The sequence below is a fragment of the Chionomys nivalis genome, chromosome 8, assembly GCF_950005125.1.
Source record: "Chionomys nivalis chromosome 8, mChiNiv1.1, whole genome shotgun sequence".
In the NCBI taxonomy this organism is placed as follows: domain Eukaryota; kingdom Metazoa; phylum Chordata; class Mammalia; order Rodentia; family Cricetidae; genus Chionomys; species Chionomys nivalis.
This window is the reverse complement of record NC_080093.1, coordinates 40,287,157-40,313,590: the sequence shown is the minus strand read 5'-3', so window position 1 is coordinate 40,313,590 and position 26,434 is coordinate 40,287,157. Positions and strand designations below refer to the sequence as shown.

Here is a 26,434-nt window from a genome sequence, read left to right as displayed (position 1 = left end):
GGATACTGCTTACCTTCCAGTCCTTCTACTCGGTGCTATTGGTTCACTGGGTCATAAGTGAGAAATGATGCTATTGGATCTTGCCTCTGAGCCTATGGTCTTCTTCATTTGGCTGTGCTGATTGGTTCAATTCTGCTTTAGTTACCCACAGTCCTGCTAGCTGACCTGAGGGCTGGTGTGAGGGCTTTGCCCAGGGTTTCCCTGGTGGGAGTTGCAGAAAGACTTCATGGAAATGGTGAGTCTGGACTCCATTCAAATTCCTCTCCTTCTGACTTTCAGAAAGCCATAGTTTTGGTTCGAGAGGGGCAGAAGCAATCTATTGGCAACTGTGGTTGCCCCAGCTCTCAGTTGGAGACCAGCCTGGTGAACAGGTGGGCACCAATGTGCAGATGCCTCTGCCTCACCCACATTGAGTTTCTCTCTAGCCTGGTGTCTGTTCTGTGACTTAAATCAACTTTTTCTCCGGAGCTGGTGGCACTTAGAGTTCTTGCTACCATCTGGTAAAGGACCATGTTGCGGTCGTTTCATGTGGCATGGAAAAACGGGGAGTTGGGATGAAATGAGGACAGCTACCAATGGGCACAGAAGTCACAGTTCTTTTCTGAAGGCCTACCCACTGTCAAGCTCTATGCTAAATGCACCATGGTGTATAAGTTGAGTGTGTGGCCTCAAACAAACGAATAGGCTTCTTGATGATGTCAGATAGGGTAGAAAAGGGGAAATGTTAATAGGAAAAAAAAACCAGTAAAATTCATCTTGACATTAACAGTGAATCTTGTTTCTGTTTTAAAAAGGCAATGATATGGTAGCCATCTTCCTAGATGTCATTATAATCGCCAAGTCCTACAGGAGGCAGGAGGATAGCTTAAATGAAGTTTTCTTTTATAAGATGATAGACTAACACAAATGAGACTGACCCTATATTTTTATTGAGGCAGGGGAAAGATGGAGATGAGTGAATACTCAGACTTCTGACTCTGTTTTCCACACCTCTGTAAAAGTAGGTGAAGACCTAACCACTTGGAGTTCTTATTACTACTGTTAGTCTTACTGTTGCTTTTGGTTAAAGTTGATGATGAAATAAAGTAGAGGTATTGGTGGCCTTAAGAATTTCAGGGAATAAAAGTGACATAATTCACAAAAAGGAAGTACTCTGTAATGGCTTCATGGCTTACTTCTTTAAAAATTATGTTAATTTTACTTATGTGCATACGGGTGGATATGTGCACATAAGTGCAGTGCTTGTGGAGGCCAGAAGAGGGCCTCAGACCCCTGGAGCTGGAGTGACAGGAGGCTGTGAGCCTCCACACACTGGTTCTGGGAATCGAACTCTGGTCCTCTAGAAGAGCAGCATTCATTCTTAACCTCTGCATTATGTATCCAGCCTCCAGTTTATGCCCGCCTTTTCCCCAGTTTATTCTTAATCCCACTTAAAAAATGGCTTCTAGATTCTTCTATGAGCCCCCTTGTCAGGCCAGCCTGTGAGCGTTCACTACCACAAACAGCTAGATTCTTCTCTGCATGTAAAATCTAACACTCCACCCAGTACTCCCCTGCCTCTGCTCACTGGGAGCTCAACATCCCAGATCTCACATTGCTATTCAGAACAGCAGATAATCTTCTGAGCCCCCCTCCTTGTTGCGTGATATGTTTGACCACTCAGATCTCTTATTTAACTAGGTTTGTGTTGTATATGCTTGGCTCAGTTCTCTTTCTGCAAGACTACGTGATCCAGACAGGCTTGGCTCACAGCTCAACTTCGCAGGTCAGTTACACAATAAGTTACTCAGCTCTGGGAGCAAACAGTGTAATAACGTGAAGAGCCAAGATGATGAGCTAATTGCTCCAGAATTGAGCTTGGGCTATCTCGCCAATATGTCTGTTTCTTCCACAACAGTAAGAATGTGATCCCAAGTATAGGGAAAGAAACAAGGGACACATTAGGAGACACCCAAGAACACAAGTGCACAAGGAAGGCAGACGCAGACACAATAGGTCAAGATTTCTACAACTTTCATTCTTTTCTCTAGGCAAATGGTAGATGAATGTAGTCTGTTCTGGAAAGGAACAAGCATTTGGATGGTCTGTAGGGTAAGAGCCAGACAGTCCTAAGTTTAGCTTTGGCTCTAAAACGTACTCAGTTGTGTAACTTTGCGCAAATTACATAAACTCCCTGTGTATTGCTTTCTTCGTTTATCAAATGAGAATAAGGGTTTTGGAGAGAGGCGGATATACTGAGGAGTTCAGATCATATGTGTGAAGTATCTGCCTAGCTCTGTATGTAGCACAGACAGAATATTAAATTTTAGTTATTAAGATATTATCTATCTGTGTCTGCTTCAGCTCCCATTATCAACTAAAGTATTTTAAATATGATGTTGAGGTATGTATGTATGTATGTATGTATGTATGTATGTATGTATGTATGCATGCTCTGGATCACTGACAAGTTGCTTCTGGAAATGGAGTTGCCGTGTACCCCCATTTCAGACTCAAACCTGTTATAGCAAGTGTCCTCCAAGACCTCTTATTTGAGGATGGCCTATCCCCCCCTCCCAACACTGTGACAAGAAGAGAGAAAAGTAAAACAGGTGAGGAGTTAGAGCATCGTGTTCTTGAGAAGGAGAACTCTAGCCAACAGATGTCATGATTTCTCCCATGGCATAAAAGTGCCTGCGCTGAGAACAGGAATCCAGAAGTTCACTGGAAACTCCTTCATGGTGGAACTGGAAGCTCCAACTGACTGCCTCTATTACCCGAGTTATCTCTGCTTGACGTTGTGAGCACAAGATACTTGCTATCCTGCTGCTTTTGTCTATCTACTGGGTCTACGTAACTGCTAATTGCAACCGACTCCTCTGCTTTTGCTTGCATGTCCTTAATAAATCCATTCAAAACCAAACCTTTTCATTCTCGTGATCATACAGAAGATGGTGGAAGGATTTTGGTTTGTGACTGAAGGTGATGCAGTCCATAAACTGGGGAAGCGTGGCAACAGGAGAGTGAGCTGGCTGCTCGGACAGTGTACGGAGGCAGGAGGCAGAGGGATAATGTCGGATGCTTAGCTTACTTTTTCCCTCCCTCATTTTACTCGGTGTGAAACACGATTCTATGGGATGGTACCATCCACATTTAGGGTGGATTTTCTCTCCGGGGTTAAACCTCTCTGGAAACATCATCACAGATACACCCTGGGGTGTGTCTCCTAGGTGATTTTCCATCCAGTCAAATTGTTCATGAAGATTCACCATAACAGTAGAGTTCCGAGAGTCAGGAATAAAGAAAGGCCAAGTCTTTTCCCCGCCAGCTCACTCTCTGGTCAAAAGGCATTGGTCATTGTTCCTCCTCTTGCATCACTAGCAGCTAGAGATCAGAGAAATGTGCTAGAAGAATATTTTGGAAAATTCCACCAATTTCAAAACAGTGACTTCTTCAAAGGAATTCCCTTGAGAGACAGAAAGACACTGCCTTTTCCAAGGTCAAAAGGATGGAGAGGGACTACTCATATGGTGAAGGCAAGCAGGAACACATTTGGGAATATTGTTATCACTCAGTGTCTGTAGAAGATTTTCCCAGAATCCCCCATGGTGCCAAGATCTGCAGATGCCCAGGTACCTTATAGACAAGGATGTGGTACTTACGTATCACTTGCACCCAGCCTCCAATACACTTGAAATCATCCCCAGACTACATGTATTATCTAGTGAAATATAAAATATAGGAAACAATGACAAGGAGAAAATATCTATGAAAGAGCCCCTGACCCAGCAGTCAAGAAGAAAACCATGTGTCAGAGAACATCCCTTCTGCTGTCAGCTTCCGTCAGGACCCAGCCATCTGGAGCTTTGTCAGTAGCCCACTTATCAGAGCATGACAGAATCTTCAGGCTGTGAGAAGACGACAATGACAAGATGAAGAGAACAAGATGAATAAATGGTAGTTGGGTAATCTCTCTGGTCCTGGATTGAAGACAACCCCAAACAGCCATCCCTATGATGATTCGTGATGAAAGGACAGCATGAGAGATTAAATCTTTGTTGATTGAAGCCATTGAAGTTTAGGGATGTCTGTTATTACTTCAAACCCCTGCCATCTCTCTCGCTCTCATCTATCTATTTCTATTATCTATCTATCTATCTATCTATCTATCTATCTATCTATCTATCTATCTATCTATCTATCTATCTATCTCTATCTATCTATCTATCTATCTATCTATCTATCTATCTATCTATCTATCATCTATCTATCTATCATCTATCTATCTATCTATCTATCTATCATCTATCTATTATCTATCTATCTATCTATCTATCTATCTATCTATCTATCTATCTATCTATCTATCTATCTATCTATCTATCCATTTATCCCTATGTGTTAACTCCTTCCCTTGAAATGCATAAACAAAGTTATAAACAAAATTGCTCAAAATCATCTTATTTTGAGACAGGGCATCTTTACTATAGCTGTGATGAAACACCATGACCAGAGCAACTTGGAGAGGAAAGGGTTTATTTGGCTTACACTTCCACATTGTAGTCTATTGCTGAAGGAAGTCAGGCCAGGAGCTCAAATTGGGCAAGACCTCAGAGCCAGAAATGGATGCATAAACCATGGAAGGTTAGTGCTCACTGGCTTGCTCAAAGTGGCTTGCTCAGCCTGCTTTCTTATAGAACCCAAGACCACTACCCCAAGAATGGCACCACTCCCAATGGACTGGGCCCTCCCCTCATCCATCACTAATTAAGAAAATGTCTTACTACCTGATCTTATATTAAGGCTACCTACTTTCAGATGACTCTAGTTTGCATCAAGTTGACATAAAGTTAGCCAGCACAGCTCAGACAATTTCATCAGAGGATCCAGCATCCAGACGGGTGAGCCTACGGAGCCATTCTCTTTCAAACCACAGGGTTGTGGGTTTTTATAAACTTTTTCTTTTGTTGCCTTTGAGTAATTTCTTACTTTCTATCATCATAAGATGCTGCAAGTTCATCTTGTATATTTCTTGTCATAAATGAACTAATTTAACAAATGGCCTTATTGCTTTTATTGGAGAATAAGATTAAAAACCAAGATCCAGCTGGGTGGTGGTGGCACACACCTTTAGTCCAAGCACTTGGAGGTAGAGGCAGGTGGATCTCTGTGAGTTCAAGGCCAGCCTGGTCTACAGAGTGAGTTCCAGGACAGTCAGGGCTACACAGAGAAATCCTGTGTCAAACAAACGAACATTGAAACTTATAAAAAACCAAGATTAGGGACTGGAAATCCTGTGTCAAACAAACGAACATTGAAACTTATAAAAAACCAAGATTTAGGGACTGGAAATCCTCTCAGAATTCTTGAATTTGGACCACACTGTTACTTGGGATGCTCTCCTATGCAGTACAAGCCGAATTTATGACCTTTCTCCTTAAATGTTATTAACAACTCCCAGGCATAACAATGACAATGTTCTAAAAAGATGGCAAACGTAGCATGGCAGCCTGTTTGCCTTCCAGATACTTTTGTCACAGATACTAGAGCAAAGTATCTCTGTTATGGAACTTATTTCATTGGTAGACATATAACATTAAGTGGTTTGGACTGGTTACAGAGATGCTAATTGCAGTAACTTGGGTAGAGTGGTTGTCATTAGCTGTCCATTCTGGGGGTGCTTTAGGACCCTGTGGCTATCCCGTTGCCCAGGAGTTTTGCAAGCACTGATTTTAGCACATGCTGATTGCCTGCTCATTCTCCTTGAGTCAATGATGCGTTTCTTACGCATCTGCCAGCCAAAAGTTTCTGAAAAAAAGAAAAGTGTTTCCTTTTCTTCCTATTCCTTCCTCAAATAATTTTCAACTAATTGACCAGGTAATAGAGTGGATAACAAGCCATGACTAAGTGAGCAGATCCTACATAGAAATAATAGGAAATAACACTCAAGTTTGCGATGTAGCCAAAAACTTTCTGAAGATTCCAACAGTCCAGGAAACATCCTAAGAGTTAACAAATGAGAGCACATGAAATTAAAAGGTTTCTGCACTAGAAAGAAAACTGTCAACAGAACAAGCTAAGTGCCTACAGGATGGGGGAGGCATTGCTAGCTCTACCACAGACAGAACTATATCTAGACTATATAAAGAACTGCAAAACCTATGGTGTCGGATGGCTTAGCAGTTAAGAGCACTGGCTGCTCTTGTAGAGGAACCGAGTTCAATTCAACCATCTATAACTCAAGTTCCATGGGATCCAACACTCTCTTCTGGTCTCTGTGGGTACTGTATAGGCACACAATACATGGTTATAGACTATGTACATAAAACAAATGATAAATAAACAAAACCTGAAGAAATAAGCACCAAAATTTCTAAGCTGTCAATGAAATGAATAGACAGTTCTCAAAAGCAGAAATACAAAAAATAGTATTTCTTTAAGTGTTTACCATCCTTAGCTATCAGGGAAATTCAGATTAAAACAACTTTTAGATTCTATCTCACACCGGTCAGAATGACTAAGATCAAGAAAACAAAAGACAAAGAACGCCAGTGAGGAGTTCACTGTGGGGAAAGAGAACTTATTCACTTCTGGTGGGACTGGAGCTAGTATTGCTACTGGGGAATTAGCACGAAAGTGCACTGAAAACCAAAAAATAGAACATCATGTTACCCATGTTATACCTCTCCTGGCCATATACCCCCAGAAATACATGTATATATCCTGTCACAGAGATGCTGGTCCATCCGTGTGTACAGATGCATAATTGACAATGACAAGGAAATCAAGCCTGTCTATACATCCATCCACAGATGGATGAATAACAAAATGCAGTGTGCGTCCACAATGGAATCTTTTTTTATCCACAGGGGAAAATGTGGTTATGGAATTTGCAGGAAAATGACTGGATCTGCAAAGTATTGTGTTAAGTATTATTGCCCAGATCCAGACAGACAGAATCTGCATGTTTTTATCCACATTTGGTCCTGAACTTCTGTTGTTTGTAGTAATATATATAAGTGGATGTAGAGGTGAGCAAAGGCTATGAAACTAGACAGGAGACCATGAGAGAGGGTAAGAGATGCTGAAGAAGGGGTGGGAAGGGCACGTGAAATATGAAAGCGGAAGAGAAGTTACAAAAGTGGAAGGGCTCACAGTGAGGAGGGGGAGAGAGAGGGATGGGGAGGCACAAGGTGCGGAGGGGGAGAGAGAGATAGGGAGAGAGAGATGGGGGAGAGAGAGATAGGGAGGGGAAGGGGGAGGGGGAGGGGGCACAAGGTGGGAAGGGAGACATAGGGGAGGGGGAGACACATGGTGGGAAGGGGACAGAGGGGAGGGAGCACAAGGTGGGACGGGGACAGAAAGGAGAGGGAGGCACAAGACAGAATGTGTATAAAACAGTGTATCTGGAAATCGCTATTACTTTATACAGACCTTTTTTGTTCTTGATGGCTGTGGAATACTCCGTGTGCTCACGTACTCTAGGCTGCTCAGCTATGAGCTTGGCATTTAGTCTGCTTCCCCTGGTTGGCTACGTTCATACCACCATGGATGTTTGTATATCCACTTGCCTCCCGGACCCAAGGATTTGGTTTCTAATATCTTGCTCTTCCTTGTCCAAGATTTGAATTTTCCCTTTCTCCAGTACATCTACTCTGTATTTACAGCTCAGCTATTAGTCACTTAGTGACCACAGCTAACAGATTAGCCAGTATAGTGACAGTGCTGTGTCATACTGTAGCCTTTACGTCACTTAATAACTGTCCCCCAAACTCAAGGGTGGGAAGGGCGGTGATTTGGTTACACCAAAGAAAAGTCAAACATGTTTCTAAGAGAAAAGGTAAATTAATCATCTTAAAGAAATTTGAAAAAACAAAAAGGGAGGGGCCTGGTAAAATTGCTAAGATCCTTCCCAAGAACAAATATCTATGAAATCATGATGGCAGAAGAATGCGCTTTTGGTGTGCCAGTCTGAAGGGTGAAGAACTGTCCTATGGGGCGGTGCATTCCTCTGGGTTGGTGTGCACATTGCTGTCTTGAATTAGAGCAACTGTTCATCCACCCTCAGGAGACCCTCACAAGATCAGACTCGTTAACATTCTTTCATGGCTGGAAGGGGAGGCTCATGAAGCTAATAAGGTTTAAGGAGTTCCACACCTCCCTGAGGATGTGCATAGTTGTGCACAGTGCAAGCAGCCTCTCATGCATGGTCGTTTGAGGACCTCCAATAAACACATTAGTGCACCAGCTGGACTTTCACGGCATAACTTCTTGGCCTGCTGTGGTCTCTGTGTCTGGAGTGAACAAAACAGATTGCCCTGGAAAAGTCATACAACCCATGGGCATTTTATTTCGTATCTCCCACCTGATAAACCGGTAGCTCTTCTTATGCTTGGGGGCCATTTGTCTTGTGTGATTTAAAAGCCTATACCTTTCTTCATATTGTCTTAGTGTCCCCTCGGTTAGACTGCTTTTCCTTCTACCTGGATTCTATAAGAGCATTCTTACTGCTGTTGATGCTACAGCCCCTCTGCCTGTCCATTACCCCTGAACACTGCTAAGTTGGTAGCCAAATTCACCATAAAATTCCTCCTCAGAACAGCACCCTAGAGCCGAGGATGCATCTTTGTTGGCAGAACCTTTGTCCTGCATGCGGGAAGCCCTGAATTTGATCTCTTTGCCACTGAATGCAGCAGCGCACACCTGCAACCCCAGCAGTGGGAAGCGGATGAGGGATGACCAGGAGTTAAAGATCCTCCTCAGCTACATAGTGAGGCCTACATGGGCTGTCGTAGACCCCACTTCAAACAGAAAAACCCACACAACCCAATCATTCTGCTTCCTTGTTTGTTTGTGTGTTTATTTATTTAAGTACTGAGGATGGAAGCCTCTAGGTAAGCTTTCTACTACTGAGCCACACCTCCTAGCTTTCTGTCTTTCCTTCTGTCCATCTGCTGCTCTTTAACCTTCAGTTGTTCCATTTCAGCTAAAGAATATTTTAAAAATGCATGCGTTGAATTCAAGGTTTGGATTTTTAGTGGCTTCTCTAAACATTTCTCTATCTGTTTCCTTATATTTGCTCATTCCTTCTTCAACACTCATACATTCCGTGGTGAGAAATCCACGGAGATGTCTCACCACTTGTCACCACGTGGAAGCCCTGTGCTTAGGGCAGCTCTCCCTCTTCTTTGTGGGCAACACAGGCAAATTCACAGCCCCCTTGCTGTGCTGCCTCGCTGGAAAACTCCTCTGATTGCTTCAGAGTAAGAGGTTCCCCGTCTAAATTTTTCATATAAATGTTTTTCTCCTTGTTTGAAACTTAAATTTTATGAATTTTTTTTAGCAATTGTCTGAATTTTAAAAGGTTTCTAGACTACACTCTTCTCAAAGAATAAAAATTAATGGGATTTCTTTATGTCCATTGGAGCCAAAATATGAGCGCCATAACTTCTGTTTTTATTAATGAGATAAGGGAGTAAAGATTTTATATAATGTGATTAAAATTCATTATTAAGTCAGTGGATAAATAGGAATGGACCTCAAATCTCAGATTATACTACTTCCATTAAATTAAAACTGTGAAAGATTTACCTTAAGACATCAAGTAAAATTGTTTTATATACCTTACCCCAAATAGTCAAAATAGAACCCCAAACCCTCAGATTTTCCTTTGGGAAAAATGCCAACTGAAAATACTTGTTAGAAAGGCAAAGAATTTGATGGCAAAGAAAACAGGAATGTTGTGTGTTTATAGCCTGATAAGGAAGAGAAACCTCACTCCATAACAATAAATATTCCCTCAGCTCTACCCTAGACGATCAAATTCAGTGCTTTCCTCCAGACAAAGCAATCACTTTTTGGTCATGGGTTAGTTTTCTGTGTCCTTTATGAAAATATTTCTTGAACTGAAAAGACCTAGCTCCTCCCTGGAGCTGGCTGCGGTTCCCATTAACCTAGAAATTGAGTTTTCTTTTATTAGTTGTGAAACACAGATATTAATCTATAGTGTCCTAAATCTCAGAAAAGGAATACAAAACTCCCAAGATATCTCTAGCATCCACAACAACTGTTTATGACATAGCATAGATAAAAATGTCTCCGATGTCTGCTCCTACTTGTCCTGATTCCTCCAGAGACTGTCAGAAAGAATCTGCATTGTTAAGATGGAATAAAGTGAAATTCTCTCCAAAGGATGACTTATGCTTCACAAGAAGCCTTTTGGGCAGATCTTGGTAAGTTATTCATATCTTTTAAAGTTCCCATTCTTCCCTGCTTAAAACTATAACATGCAATGAACCACATTTTTTATCAAATCTTTCAGTTCTAATAGTCTATAAAATCATTTTTAATGTATGATTTCTTTTCTTTTCTTGGATTGCAAACACAATTTAATTAGAGAAAATATTGACTCTGAACCCGGAGTCTCATGAACTATCCCCTCTGTTTTAAACTTGAGAAACCCTCAAATTCAACCCAGGAAGTATTTACACATATTTTTTAAAATTTACAGAGGAGTTATGTCCTGATAGACATACATGGAGCATACTGTTAAGACAAAACTGTGTTTAATGCTTGTGATCGACCAAACATTATAGCATATTCTAGAGCCTAGGACCCAGACTGTCTCTCATACATTTTCAGAACACTTGAACAAGTGCCTCTAACACGAGATTATTTTGTAATCAAACGTTGGTTATCTCATGTGCTATACTGAATGTTGGTCACACAGCGCACTGCATGGTATTGGCTGTTGACATGAGCTGGTGGCCTCTTAACAGCTGTGGTTTGCTGCTGCACAGCAATGTAAGAGAATTTTGTGTGCATACTGTCAGTGCATAAAAAGATCCTAATTTAAAACCCTAAGGTCATTGTCACACCATGGTGTGACAGAACATTTTAAGCCAGGCCACCACAAGTGAGGGACATTTGCATATCAACTGTGTGTGCCTTATGATCCTGGCCTGCTGCTTCGCTTGTGTAAGTCAGAGAGCTTATTCTCAAGCAAGCCCTTTGGTGTCAGGCAGAAAGATATGCACATACCAAATGTTAGACCAGTGTCATAGGAACCTGCACATGAAAGGGAGAGAGGGAGGGCTCATTCCACTAGAGAGATTACAAAGGCTCAGAAATGAGGTCATGGTTGAGATGAGGCAAGTCAGTTCAAGAACACACAAGACCCAACACACTCACATTTTGTAAACGAAAAGAAATATTAGAATTTAAGATGTTAAAACTCAGCACTTTGACTGTTCTTGTCACATTCCCTGGTGACCCTGTTGCACTTGAACCTCCCTCCACTCTAGGCCATCCTTATAAAGAGCTTCATTCCAGGTGCGTCTCTAGTGACACAGCCTTTCGAGAAGGTGCCTGTCATGTCACCTTTGAATTCCCAGTGTCATGGTGAGTACCTGGCACATAGCAGACAGCTAAAGTCTCCTAAATGAAGGGATGAATTGGATATGCCAATAGCACTTCGTAAAACAAATTGTACTGATTTATCAGTTAAATAGAAGCTATAGGGTGCTTACATGGGGACGTGAAACATTCCATCGTGCAGGGAAGTTCATTAAGTTCAGAAAGTAAACATCTCAGAAGAACTTCAGGAAGTCCCTGTAACTGACCAGATTCACTGCATGCAAGTGCGCATGCAGACACACACACACACACACACACACACACACACACACGTATGTATGTATGCATTGAGGACTGATGACAAATGCTCTCAGACAAGACTTAGGAAAACTGAGAAGCTTGGAAAGGACACGCTCCAACACAGTGTATGTTTCAGGTTCCCAGCTTTTGTGAACTGTCACCCAGGCTGGTGTGGGCTTTGAGGATGTAGTTGTCTGAGTCACTTATACTCTCGTGAGTAACCCCTTGCCTACATTCCTGCAAGTAACCCCAAGAACGTCATAGACTCACCAAGCTGCGTGTGGGTAGTATCTGCACTTTGGTCTCTCATCAGTTCTTCATTTGGGATGAGTAAATGTTTATTCTCATTCCCATAGAATCATGCCATATAACACTATACCCCATTCAGGATGATATCTGAGTCAGAGGCAATGCTCAAAGGTACATCCTTTTTAGGCTGTTTTAAAGATGTGGAAGGAAAATTTATTCTTTTGTGTTTAACTTAGTGGATTTGTTCTGTTGTTATTATTGAACACCATCAAGAGAGCCAAAATGTTTAGGATTTGTCCCCCGAATGCACTCAAACACTCAGCCCACTACTGTGAACCACAAAGATGCAGGCATGTGCGTTCAGCATAGGTAAACCACTCCAAAAAAATCCAGTTGGGGTAGATGCCTAAGTGGAAAATAGGTCTGAGATGGACCAAAGTAAAATCAAGACCATCAGAGCATCCATCATCGCTGCCATCAAGATCTTCTATCACAGCCAGGCGGTGGTGGCACACACCTTTAAACCCAGCACTAGGGAGGCAGAGGCAGGCGAATCTCGAAAAATCAAAAAAAAAAAAAAAAAAGATCTCCTATCATTTCCTAAGAAAGACTGTAGTTTGGTTATAGCTGCAAAAACAGAATATGACAAAACACACAAAATATTCATAACCAAAGTATAAAACAAAGTGGCCATTGTTTTAATTGTAGTTCTTTCATTATTTGCATTTAACTTTAATTTCACTTCCCAGACCCTTAGAATTTTGCCCATAAATGTCTGCCTTCTGAAGTTTTACTCCATTACTGTATTTCTTCTTATTCCACAATAGATGATAATGAGAGAATGCTATTCATGTTCCTAATGTCTCAGATAAACTATAGCTCATGCATAATATTTAAGAATTAAGGAAGTCACAGAAGAGGGGGAGGAAAAATTGTAGGAGCCAGAAGGGTTGGACACCAGGAGAACATAACCCACAGAATTAACTAGGCAGGGCTCACAGGGTCTCACAGAGACTGAAGCAACAATCACGGAGCCTACATGGGTCTGCTTTAAGTCCTCCACATATATCTTATGGTTGTTGCTTGGCGTTTTTGTGGGACTCCTTTGTAGTGCTTCGGGGTGTCTCTGACTCTTTCACCTGCTTTTGGGACCCTTTTCCTCCTAATGGGTTGCCTCATCTAGTCATGATTAAGGATTTTTGACTAGTCTTCTTGTACCTTGTCATGCTGTGTTGTTGATATACTTGAGAGGCCTGCTCTTTTTTGAAGGGAAATGGAGGAGGAAGAGTTCTGGGGGAGAGGGGAGAGGAGGGGCAGGGAGGAGTAGAGGGAGGGGAACTATGGTTGGGATGTATTGTATGAGAGAAGAATAAACAAACAGACAGACAAACAAGTCTAAGTAAGTAAGGCCAGTAAGAGGTCTGCTTAGCTGCAGTGTAATCTAACAGTTCACAAGTGGTCTATGGAGTTACTGCAATGTTCCCACTGAACAGCTCGTTCTGCATCCTGACAAATTTCCCATGTGATATGTACATAGTAACATCGTAGAGGTACTACAGGCCTCCACAGAAGCCCCACAAGGAGAAATGACTTTGTTCCCACTGGGATTTTCCTATACAAATTCTGTATGCTCTTTTCTATATGCTGCCTAGACTTTTATAAAAGTGCAGTCTTAAAATCACAGTTCCCTTATGTTTTTCATCAAATCCTCTGATGCTGTGTGCTATAAAGCAATCCCATCTTCTCCTTCACCACAGAACCAGCAGTGTGAGAGGAAGGGATAAGTGAGCTACAAGCTTGAACTAGAGAGTATGTATGCTTTTGTTGAATAACAGGAATCTATCTATTTATCAAGGAATTAATTTAGTATACAGTGTTCTGTCTCCATGTATGCCTGCAGGCCAGAAAAGGTACCAGGTCTCATTACAGATGGTTGTGAGCCACCCTGTGGTTGCTGGGAATTGAACTGAGTAACTGGGGTAGTGATGAGGTCACCGTGACATTGTCTGTACTGGGGTAGTGATGGGGTCACTGTGACATTGTCTGTACTGGGGTAGTGACAGGGACACCATGACATTGTCTGTACTGGGGTAGTGATGGGGACACTGTGACATTGTCTGTACTGGAGTAGTGATGGGGTCACCATGACATTGTCTGTACTGGGGTAGTGATGGGGACACTGTGACATTGTCTGTACTGGGGTAGTGATGGGGACACCATGACATTGTCTGTACTGGGGTAGTGATGGGGACACCATGACATTGTCTGTACTGGGGTAGTGATGGGGACACTGATAAGTACCTCAATGACAAGACTCCTTGCTGAAGCAGTAGCAGCAGCATGTATGAGAAGGGTCACAGCTATTTAAACATTTTAAGTAACAAAGGAACATGACATACCCACAGTGCATCCCAGACATCCTTCCTCACAAGGCATGCATTCTTCATACTCAGAATCCTGGAATTCACCTGGACAGGGAGAGGAATGGAAAACACCACTTAAAGTCACTGGCTAGAGGCATGTACACTGCTAGAAAACATATTTGGTGTGTGGTTTATTTCTATGTGAATCACAGAACAATTATGAAACTAAAACCATCTTGTAGAAGGATGTTATGTGCTTTAAAATCCCATATTAATTTAACAGACTGAACTACTCAGGTGGGCACAAATAGAACAGACTTAGCCTATATTCCATATAACGGGTCTTTTTGTTTGCTTGTTTGATTTGCTTTGATTTTTTGCTGTGTAGCTCTGGCTGACCTGGAACTCACTACGTAGCTTAAATTAGCCTTAAACACATTGCTTTCATTTCCCGAGTACTGAGATTATAACCATGAACCACCATGGTTGATCATATAACTAATTTTAAAGTAAAGCCAGTAGATTAGATTTATTCAGTAAGTCAGCTCTGTGTCTAGGAAATTTGAATTAGATATACAAAGATCAGACTCTATGTCTGACTTACCAAACATATTTAAAATCAAAAAAATTTACTGTCTCTGTGAACAGGAAGGAGAAATAGAAAGGGTGCTTAATTTAAATTATCTTGAAACCATCTTCAGACATGGGCTACCCATAGTCTTTATATAGCAGAGTTCTTACATGTAAGAGACCAAAAACAATCAATGCTGCTAAATTTATCATCTTCTAATATAAGAAAGAAATCGAACAGTGAGAACAACATACAACTCACAGAACATTCAAAAATTTCAAATAGTATTAGGTATACTGATTTTCTGTGCTTCTCATGGGCAATCCTACTTGGTGTTATACTTGTTCCTTTACAAATAAAGCCCCAAGGCATGGATAAATTAGATTAGTTTTGCCCATAGTCTCATGCCTAGTAACTGAGAAGAAGAAAACTGTTGGCCAAGACTGAGATTCTGACTTCAGTTTTTCTCTGCTGCTTGGGAGTTATGGGCCTGGGAAGAGGGAAGGGAAGGTACCTGCAACCCCACTTGCTGACTGAGCTATTCAGAGTCATTCTAAGTGTTCATAATAACATCATGATAATTGGCAGTAAGGTAGTCCAATCCTCCCCTGTGCCCGAGGTATAATCTGTCACCCCACGTCCTGGTGCTGAGTAGGACCCCGCAGAAGCCTCACCTTGTCCACACTCCAGCCTCTGGCAGGTGTGGTTGGTGGGCTCGATGAAGTAACCACTCATACATCGACTGCAGACACGCGGATTGTAGCAAAGCTCACAGTTGTCTGGGCAGGGCAGGCAGGCATGTCCCTTGGCAGGATAATGGCCCACAGGGCAACTCTCCCGACATTCTCCCTGGTAGAGGAAGCGCTCCCGACCATGCTTATCTGACCAGTCAGAGGGGCGAGGGAAAGAGAAAATGCAAAAAGCAGCCATGGAGCTCATATAATGTGAGATGTTTCATTAAAAAGAGAAACAACTGAGTGCTTTTGTTCCTAGGGGACCGCGAGCAACAGAATGGATTTAATAAAAAAGTGCAATATCTATATCCTTATCGCAGGAAAGTTTTCCTTGTAGGGAATCATTTTACACTGTTTTATATATTCGAGTGAACAACTTCTATTTGGGATGTCATTGCAAAACCACAAGCCGTGTTCTGCGGATTGCTACAATTCAGAATGTGTTCAACTTTCCCAAGGTCTCCTTGGGGTAAAGGTAGACTTGTTCAGACTTGGGGGTTACAGAGATGCCATAACAACAGACCCGTGCTTCGTGGCAGGCACACTCGATAGCAGTGTAATCTTACAGTGATCTGGAATCACTAATAAAGTCACAAGCTTGTGCTGACTGATGTCTGGGTTTTTGCAAAGCCACTAATTGTTCCGCCTTATTGCCACTCTAAGTCAAGCACACCTCCACAGCTCCACAACTTCACATCGTTCCTACGGGTTTTAGTCTGTCAACACTGGGCATTATGAGAAAAGAATCTGCTGTTTCCCAGCAATGACAGATCATGGGAATTTTTTCCTGGAGAGAATAGAAAAATCTAATCAGTAAGACAAACATCAAGATCAGTTACAGAGGATTATGAACAGCCTCAATTTTTTTTTATAAACAACATTAAGATTAATACTACATATCTACCTAGGGGCCCCTTACTCCCAGTTTTGGGGAGTCACAGTGCTCAGCACGCTCTGGGTAACTACTCATTTCTCTGAGACCCAGACTTCCCATATGGCCTTACGTCTGAAGAATAGCTGATCCGTGTTGCCTCGAATTACCTGGGTCTAGCATTCACTCAGCATGTGAGCCGCCACACAGAGATCCGACCCTGACCGTCAGGCTGCAGGGACACTGAGTGTGTGTATAAAGTCAGCAGTAACCCCTTGTTGCAGGGACAGGAGTGGAAAGTCAGTATAATGTTGGAGTGAACCACGTGAACTTTCTGACATTTCAGTCTTTCATTGAAACTTCCTTTCTGGAATTTCTTGAGGTGAAGCATTGATTTTCAGCATGGTAACCTCAGGGCATAGATTAGCCCTGCCATGTCAACATGAGCTTTTGATGTGGAGAGAGTGTGTTAAATAAGAGCTTGATAAACAATTGCCCTTTCCAGAAAACCTCTGCTTACCACATATGGAAATGATCTGTGGCAGCTTTTTTTTTTTTTTTTTAGTTTTTCGAGACAGGGTTTCTCTGTGGTTTTGGAGCCTGTCCTGGAACTAGCTCTTGTAGACCAGGCTGGTCTCGAACTCCCAGAGATCCGCCTGCCTCTGCCTCCCAAGTGCTGGGATTAAAGGCGTGCGCCACCACTGCCCGGCTGTGTGGCAGCTTTTTGACTGCTCATTTGGTCCTTATCTGATAGTTTCTTATTGTTCAGTACGTGAGAACCAACCTCCTTATTATTCTATAAACTCCTTGACGGTGAGTCAGCTTTTCCATTGCAGTGACAGAAAATACCCAACATAAACACGTAAGGGGACGGATGGAAGGCTTATCCTAGCTCTCAGTTTCAAGGGTGTCAGTGCATCCTGGCAAGGAGGTCATGGTGGAGCAGAGATGCTCACTTCCTGAAGTCACACAGCAGAGAGGATTTCCCCCACTAAGTGGCTTTCTCATCTCCTACCCCTCCATCTGGACCCCAGCTTATGGGATAGTATAGCCTATATTAAGGGTGGAATTTCCCTTTTAGTGGATCCTCCCTGGAAACCTCCAGAGATTTCCTTTACTAATCTATGAGGCATTTTCTCAATTAGGTCAAGTTAGAAAACACTTAACCATCATACATCATGTTCCCATTTATTATATTCTCCATTGCTTCTAATTGTAACTTGTGCAACGGAGGGAGCCATTTAATATTTAAGACGATAGATGAGACACAGCCCTTCAAGTGTAAAATATGGAAAAATGTCAAAGTCCTTTTCATGTGGTTTGGTACAAGTAGTAGTAAGATGTGAGACTATTTGCCATTTGGTTAGAATCTGACCTCTGTTCTACTTGAGGGGCATATGTTGAGATGTAGAGTGTTGGATGGGAAAGAGATTGTAAATGCCCATTTGTCCTTTTTTTCTTTTTAAACCAATAAGAAGAGGCTTACAGAAGTGAAGTGTCTTCTAGTTAGTGAGAAAGCTGGGAGCTGGGGAGGTGGCTCAGTTGTAGGGAACTTGCTTAGCATATATAAGGCTTTAGGTTTGAACCCCAGTATCACATAGAATCAGGCATAGTAGCACATACTCGTAATCCCAGAATTTAGGAGGTAGGGATAAGAAGATCAAAAGTTCAAGGTCTTCCTAAGCTACATAGAGAGTTTGGGGCAGCTTGAGATACAGGAGGCCTTGTCAGAAATCAGTCCATCCATCCATCCATCCATCCATCCATCCATCCATCCATCCATCCATCATCCATCCAGGATGCTGGGTGAGTTGTGCATTTCCTGACTGCTAGTCTTGAGGGTCTTCCTGAACTATGGATTTGCTCCCTTATCTTCTGTATGTACACAGTCTACATGCCAGACGCTGCCTCATGTTCAGAGCACTGTAGAGAGTGGGTAGGAAGCGCTCACCGCTCACCGGTCCTCTGGAGCACAGAGTCCTTACGGACAAGGTGGGTATTAAGAGTGACAAGTAAGATGTGTGAAAGAAGTGCAGGGCTCCAATTATCTGTGTTCCTGTCAATCTAAAATGTTGTCATCTGTTGTTTCATTTTTCTCGGTTTTACTGTAAGCCAGAATAAAAATAATCTCTTCCACTAGACAAACGACATAAATATAATGGATAAGATGCTAACAGTTACCTCGGGGTCAGATACACACAGCGAGGACTGTGGAGAGATGCAGAGTAGCCCGTTTGAGGCTTCACCCTGACAAATCATTGGGAAAGATGGGTCTAGTGTAACCACACACCAGCCACCTATTCAGCAGTGACCAATAATCCACAGTTCTTTTCTTTAAAATTGCACAAAATTTAAATTTGCCTCACACTGAAACTCTATTGACTTTCTAGGCAAAATAATGTGATTCCAGTTCATATGAAGACAAAACATGATAGACACAAAACAAGGCTGGAGCAGGGTCAAGGGTTCAACTGCAGAGGAAGCTGGAGGACATGGTCTCCACTACAGTGATGGCAGATACTCTGAGAGTAACTCAGACTGGCCCAAAAGGTCACGTCTGCTATGAGTGAACTGATTACATTGTCATCTAAATGGCATAGCTTGGCTCGGAGACCTGACATAACCTTTAATGTATTATTGGTTTAGGGACCTCATGGGTCTTGCTAATTCTCTAGCTTTTCGGGTCTACCACAACAAAGCTTGACTTCACTGTGCCTGCATGTCATGCTTGACAACACACTTAACAGACTTTTCTCTTCCTTCCCTCATCTCCTTAGGGGCAGTGAGTCAACTGTGCGATTATGTGAACGAGGCTTGTGTGTCCTGAAGGCGACAGAGCCTTCAGGTTGTTCTGGTGCTGTAATGAACAGCTGCTCTGAACCTCAGGAACCATCATCACAAGGCTTCTGAGTCAAACCAAATGTTGGCTTGTGAGAGAACACACCCAGAGGAGGGAGGAGCCAGCAGCAATTGCCCTCACCTGCTCCGCAGGAGGTACAGTTGGAAGGCCCGCTTCCTCGGCATTCTTGGCAACTGTGGTGGCACGGATGGCATTGCTTCTTAAGTTCAAACTTCCATGAGGGGCAATTCAAAATGCAGCGGCCATCATCAAAAACCCTGGAGGAAAAGAAGGCAGTTAGAGTTCATCTGGGTGACTTTTTGGAAGGAGCCAAGAATCAGAACATGTGGTGTGCATGCTTCACTGTACAGATTTGTTCTCATTGTCTCAGAGAGTGATGTCTGGGGCTGGTCATCTCAGGGCATGTGAAATATTAGTCACAGACCCATCCTTGGCCCAAGATGTGGATCCATCAGCAGGCAAACCAGACACTGGTGAGGGTTGTGATCCTGAATCTGCTTCCAAAGAAGCTAACTGGGCTCATGTGGATTAAGATCATATTGTAGGCTCCGGGTCAAATCCAGCCAATATCAGATACAGTCTCTGACTTTCAGGATGTTAACTGGGCCTCTGAATCCAGAGGCATTGGAGAAGGCATTCTTTCACCATGCCGATGGTTGGCAAGTGGTGAGTCGTGTCTAAGTGCCCTGGAAGAGTAGAATGGAGCACTATCCCGAAGGCTGGAGGCCACCTACGAAGTTGCCTTACGCACATCACAAGTTCTAAATGAGCTCAGATTTCATTTGCACCTATGTGGAGTCCTACAACCTCTATTTCTTGATCGTGCTCCCAAACACCCACAAAGGCCTGGCACGAAAGTTAGAAAATGGGCTTCTAAAACCTTTGGTTTTACATGTGCATGATATACATCATGATGCCATTGCTAATATTTTTGTGTTCGGGCTTCATCTTTCTTTGCCGAGTAATCATAAGAGCAGATGGGATTAAGTCAACCAAGTCCAAGCATTCTGTTCAGGAAAAACACGAAATGTTGATAAGATAAAAGTAGCAATCAGATATGTAGTGTGGACAGCTGAAGGATGTCGGGGTTGCACCTCCAGAGTTTTTAATTCAGTCGAGCTCAGGGAAAAAAAAGACTGAAAACTTGCATTTCTGACAATTTTTCTGGCAGTGCTAACATTACTGATCCAGAGGCCACATTTGAAAAGCTTGATTATTTACTCATTATTTAAAGTTTTGCTTGGACCTGCACACAGCGATTGTCTATGTTAACGAAGCATGGTGTGGTGTTTCCGCACATATGCTTAGCATCTACTGATGACATGGGGCAGTTACCGTTTCTCCCTCCTTATCATTTCTTTATGATTGGAGTCCTCAAGCTCCTCTGGTCTGAACCTTCATAAAAATCTACAATTGGGGATTGTGGCCTGCAGCAGCCCCATATGCTGTGTGGTGCCTAAACTTTCTTCTCTCTGTTACCCAATCTTTCTCTGTCACACTTCCCTCGCCACCCTTCCTCACCTCTAGCAATCACTGGTCTACATTCAGTTTGACGAGTTCTGCTCTCCTCAAGCCGATATAAGAATATGTCTAGTATTGGTCCTAGTCTGACTTATGCCATTTAACACAATATCCTTTGGTTCCAATCATTTTGCTGCTAATGTCAGGATTTCATTCTTTATGATTGAAAGATAATTGGTTGTGTATATATGCTCCATTTCTTCATCAATTCTTCTGTCATTTGGGTAGCAAGATTTGTTATGTATCTTAACCATTGTAAATGGTGCGGCAATAACACAGGAGTTCTGATGCATCTTTGGTATACTAACACCGTTTTCCGTGGATCCTATAGAGATAACTTAGAAAGTCACTGCTCTGTGAACATCTGTGGAGCTTAAGAACTGAGTCCATGTAATGTAGGCATTGCCAAAATGGGGTCTGGTAGACTTTCCTAAGAGTAATACTTAGTCTTACTCTTGCTGGTTATAAGGCTAACTGAGTGCAGACCATGTCCCTGAGAGTATAATCATGCTACCAAATCTAGGAGCCGAGGGGGCAGCAAAGAGAAGGAAATTTTTTTCTCTCACCACACTGGACATTATACAACACTGTAGGTGGAAGCCTCCAGAAACTTACTCCTGGGGCGGCACTGGCTTGTCTAAAGCCCACTGCTTACAGATCTAGGGAGTCAACCATTAGCTGGGGAGCTGGCTATATCAATCCCAGCACTGAAAGAAGTTGGAAGTAAAGCATCCTTTCCCATCGCTGTGCCATTTGCATCAGACTGGAAATAGAATGGGATTCAAGCCCACAAGCGAACACAGAAGGTCACCTTACTCTTTGCTTCCTGGTCCCTCAGCTTCTGCTCACCAAACTCAGCACCACTGGAAACAATCTACTTCTTGGTCTCCTGCAGAGTGTGTCCCAGCTTTAAGGCAACACTCACACACATGGCTGTCCATGTCAAAGAAAGATGGGAATCCTAACAGAAGACCTGGCGAGGCAGGGATGTCCTGTGTGTTGATTGCTAGCTTGGCCTAATTAAAGTCATCACAAGGGCATTTCATGTAACTACTTGTTTTATTAATGTTTCAATGCAGCGAAACTTGAAAAAAGCCTTTTCTCTCTCTGTTTTCATTGAAACAGATCAAATGGAATGATTAAGTCAGTGTAAGAGCAGAGGTAACTCCCAGATGCTTTTATTTAGATTTATTTACCCTATACTTCTGCAAGACTGGGCTAGGAAGTGAGCCTAGGCAAAGAGGATCAGAGCATTTCAGAGCTGTGCCTGTTACATAAAGAGCTAAGGGGTTATTGCTTCACATTCCAAGTTGTCTTTAAAGAGCTAAACAAAAGTTTCTAGAAATGCAAAAAGAAACCCCAAGATGTAAAGGTGATTTCTAAATTTCTGCTTTTCACTAGGGCTCCTGGATTAGCACTGGAGAAGTTGAAGCAGGAGGATTGCTATGAGTTTAAGGCAGGCATAAGCTACCCAGTGAGTTTCAGGCCAACCTAACTTAAAGAGTGGGACTTTATCTTTATTTTAGTTCTTATTTTTTGCTGGTTTTTAGTAAAACAACTTCAGAGTTAAATTCTTAAAAATATTGTAGAAAAATTTAAATAGAGAAGTATGTATTGCATATGTAAAGGATAATTGCCCCCCATCCAATGTGTGTATCATTCGGCTTCAGCAGTTAACACCTGGCTAATCTTATTTTCTTTCCACTAATTTACTCATTCATCTTCAAAGCTAACCATAAAGTTAGTGTTAATATTCTTGTCACAGTTGGAAGTTCTCTGAAGACGGTCTTTGTTTTCTAGGAACTAAAGGGATCCAACAGAGTAAGAACCAGAAAAAGCTCAGAGACCAGCCCTTCAGGTTATCTCTCTCTTATTCTCAGTCCAGATCCATCTTTGCTGTTTTTTGTCCTCTTTTTTTTCTGGAAGCGAGCCCACTAAAAATTCTATCTCAGGGTCATCAATTATCCTTATTTAGTAGGTAGAATCCCCACTGACCTCCAGTTAGTTTTAAACAAGAGGAAACATCATTAGGAAATCTAAGGTTGGACCAAGAGACCGGGCTCTTCCACCCAAGCTAGCTTCTTCCCTCTATGGCAGGGCAGAGTCTGTGTCCCCTGTTCTTCAACATCTGGCAAATCTACCTCTTCACAGGTCCAACCCTTGCTTTAAATCTCGGGGTGTTGAACATCTCCCACCATTGCTTGCGTTGAGCATCTCAGCATCCCTTGGCTGTAATCTCAATGGCAGTGTCCTAAAGAGCTGTTAGACGCCATAGCTATCTCAGAGCTAAATATAAAGCAAGTGCTTTTGCCCCACTTTGCATGGACCTGACTTTAATTACTATGGCTTGGACGTATTCTACAAAATGTATGTGTTATAAACTTGATCCGCAAGACAACAAGGCTGAGAAGTAGGGTTTAATATATAAGTGGATTAGGCAGTGAGCAATCTTACACAGCAGCTGACTTGACCACAGTAATAGGTTAGTGATAAAAGCAGACTATCTTCCTTTCGTTCTGCCACTGTCGCCCTCTCTTGCTTCCCACCTTCTTCAGCGGGGTGACCCAGCGCAAAGGCCTTCACCAAAGGCCAGTGGCATGTACAGAGATCTCCCAGTTCCCAGTAACATTTAGCCGACGTTATAATGTTTATAATTTATCCAGTCTCAAGTATTGTGTTATTGCAGCTCCCATTGAGCCAAGACACGGATCCAGGCAACACTTCGGAAAACATGTAAGAAAAATACTTTGCCATTTCCTCAAGGACAAATAAGTCAACATCACCTTATTTCCAGATAATTTCTTCCTTTTTATCTTTCAGCTCTCTTCAGGGAAAATGCCAGAAAAAGAGTCAAATAGTTCATTGCCATGCTACATTACCGTTTCTTGGGCATGTATGTATATAGCTGACATCAAAGAAGAAAGATGTGGGGAGGAAAGAATGCTCAGAGGAACAACAAGAAATTATTCCTGGGAATAAGATTTTCTTAGGAAGATACCCTGGTTCAAGATTCATGAGTATGCTTAATTTATTCAAAGGCTAATACTCAGTATACTCCACAAACAAAAGCACCAAGATGTGCTAGTAGCGTTACCTATCATTTGTACGAATAGTCTCACCACGTATCAGGGTAAACCTTGCTTTCACTGCCTGCTTGGCCTTGTATCTAGAATTTTTTTTTAAGTAGCCATTTACAGTGGTAGAATTTTTCTTTTCCTTTTCATTTCTATTGTGCTAGGGGCAACCACGGTTTCTCCAGTGTACACTGGATGATTGTAATTGCCTCATTAGACAAGTGTTCGAAGATGTTCAAACATGCAAGACAATTTAATTATTCATAGTCATACAAATGGGGGCTAGAAGGAGAAATAGGACTTTGTTTTGGTAATATCTTTATCTGAAAGTGTGCTTTGAAGTTTCTTTAAAGCAAATTCAATATTTAGAGCGTTGGCTCTTAGAGACAGTTAGAAAATATTCTTATGACTTTTCATAGAAAAAGCCATCAACAGTCCACCCAACTCTGAAGTCTGCCAGCTATCATAATGACTAGCCTGGCAAAACATGCCTGTTAGTGCAACAGTGATAAGAATGTTATAAAGGTATCAACTGTTTTCTGATTGGATCTAAGGCCCACTTCACAGAAGGTAGCTCATACCTGTATTCTAAGCCTGGCCAAGAACATACTATTATTGTTTTACTAAATGGACGTGATATCAAGTTGCCTTCTTCATACATGTAGTTTATTTCAGCTCTCACTCTTTAGAGGAGCTTCTCTAGATAACAGTTTATACAAAGATGTCTGGCCAAAGTGCAGAGAATAAATGGCTTGTCCCTGAATGGGACATCTAAGTAACTTCCCTCCAAAGACTCAGGGAGCATGATGGGAGAAGGGGAAGAAAGAAACTGGGGAAGGTGGCTGTGGATCAGTGTCTTCCGGAAATGACACGATCAATGCACTCAGGAGTTTACTGCAGCTGTGATTATGTGCAGGAGACCTGAATAAGATCAGGCCCGTCAACATTTCAGTATGGAAGATGAAAGGGCTCATGAAGCCCTTTTCCTACCCATGCGACTATTGACAGTTAATGGTGACTGGACAAAGAGTTACCATTTTCTTCAGTCGTGTGGCCATTGATAAATTTCTCACATTACACTAAATGACCTTCCATCCATGCTTATGGTGACAACCCCATTTAAACTCACTTTTTGGGAAGAGGAAGTTTCAGTGGGAGAAAGAAGGGAAAAGAGAAAGGACAGTAGGGAATGAAATGGACTAAAGTTCACCATAGACATGAATAAAACTTTCAAAGACTATAAAATAAGCTGATAATTTAAAAATGCAAGAGCTGAATACTATTCTGTTGTGCAAATGTGCCATATTTCATTATTCATCTATCAGTTGCTGGACATCTAGGCTGATTTCCTGGCAGCAGTGAACATGGATGAGCAAGTGTCTCTGTAATAAGATAGAATCCTTTGGGTAAGTGTCCAAGAGTAGTCTAGCTGGACCAAGCAAGAGCTCTAGTTCTAGCCTTTTGAAGAGCATCCACAGGAATGTTCCGAGTGACTACTCCAGTCTCACCAGCAATGAATAAGCGTCCTTTCCTCATGTTCTTGCTGGCACGTGCCATCATCATCTTTTGTTTTTAGCCATTCAGACTGAGGCAAATTGAAATGGTGCTGTGGATGGAACTGGAAATAATCATTCTGAAAGAAGTAACCCAGACCCAGAAAGACAAACGTCGTATGCTTTCTCTCATTTTAGGATATTAGTTTTGAGTTTTCAGGTGTGTTTGCTTCATTTGTAATATCCATAAAGGTTTGGAAGTTAGTAAGTGTTGGAAGATATTGCTGGCTGGTAGAGGGCTCAGCCTCCCCGTGCCTGGCAGCTTATCTCAATAGCAACCTGGAGTTCCCTCCCTCCAGCAGAACTTCCTTCCTCTACCTGCCCTTATCTGGAGAATGTCCACGGGCCTGGAAGGCTGACCTTATCTGAAAGCTGTCTCTAAACCAGATACCTGACTTATCTTTAGTTTGAACTCTGGCATAGATCCCTGCTAGAAGACTCCCCTGCTACACACATGAAAACTAAGACTTGTGCTAGGAGCCTTATGACAGGAGTGTGCCACCTAATGAAAAGTAGGGTTTTCTCCCAGGCTCCCCACTTCTATATATTCCTCATACTCTGGAATAAAGTTGAGCTGATTCACTGAAATCTATTTCCTGGGGGGCTGTCTCTGTTTGTGCTCATGGGTCACATAGAGAATGAGAGACTGTAGAAAGTTTAGCCCGATATGGGATATCTTTATCATAACCCCTCCTCCTCCTCCTAAGGTTAAAAGGTCATTGCAGAAGAGGGGCATAAAGACCTCTAAAGAGCCAGAGGTGATGGATAAACACAAGGAGTCAGAGTCCTTCATATACAGCACAGCACATATACATTAAAAGTAACTGTGACAACATTTACAAAGCCCCCAGGACACACTTAAGTAAGACAAAAATCTCGGCATAAAGACCAACATGAAGTCCCACCTTTAGTAGAGGAATTATTGGCAACTGATGGCTGATGGGAGAGGAAGTGAGTTTTCTTTAAAAATGTTGGCTACATTGCATCAGAAGGCCACATATCCA

At 42.3% G+C, this 26,434-nt stretch overlaps 1 protein-coding gene across 1 annotated transcript in view; it reads right to left on the bottom strand.

The window, feature by feature from the left end:
- The window catches only part of Pcsk5 (proprotein convertase subtilisin/kexin type 5), a 409,270-nt gene that overhangs the window by 58,257 nt on the left and 324,579 nt on the right, over window positions 1-26,434 (bottom strand). The window contains exons 22-24 of the mRNA XM_057777813.1: window positions 19,403-19,539; window positions 15,492-15,698; window positions 14,283-14,351 (exon numbers count right to left, since the gene is read on the bottom strand). Of these exons, the coding sequence (XP_057633796.1) occupies window positions 14,283-14,351; window positions 15,492-15,698; window positions 19,403-19,539 (413 nt within the window). The remainder of the gene's footprint in view (window positions 1-14,282; window positions 14,352-15,491; window positions 15,699-19,402; window positions 19,540-26,434) is intronic.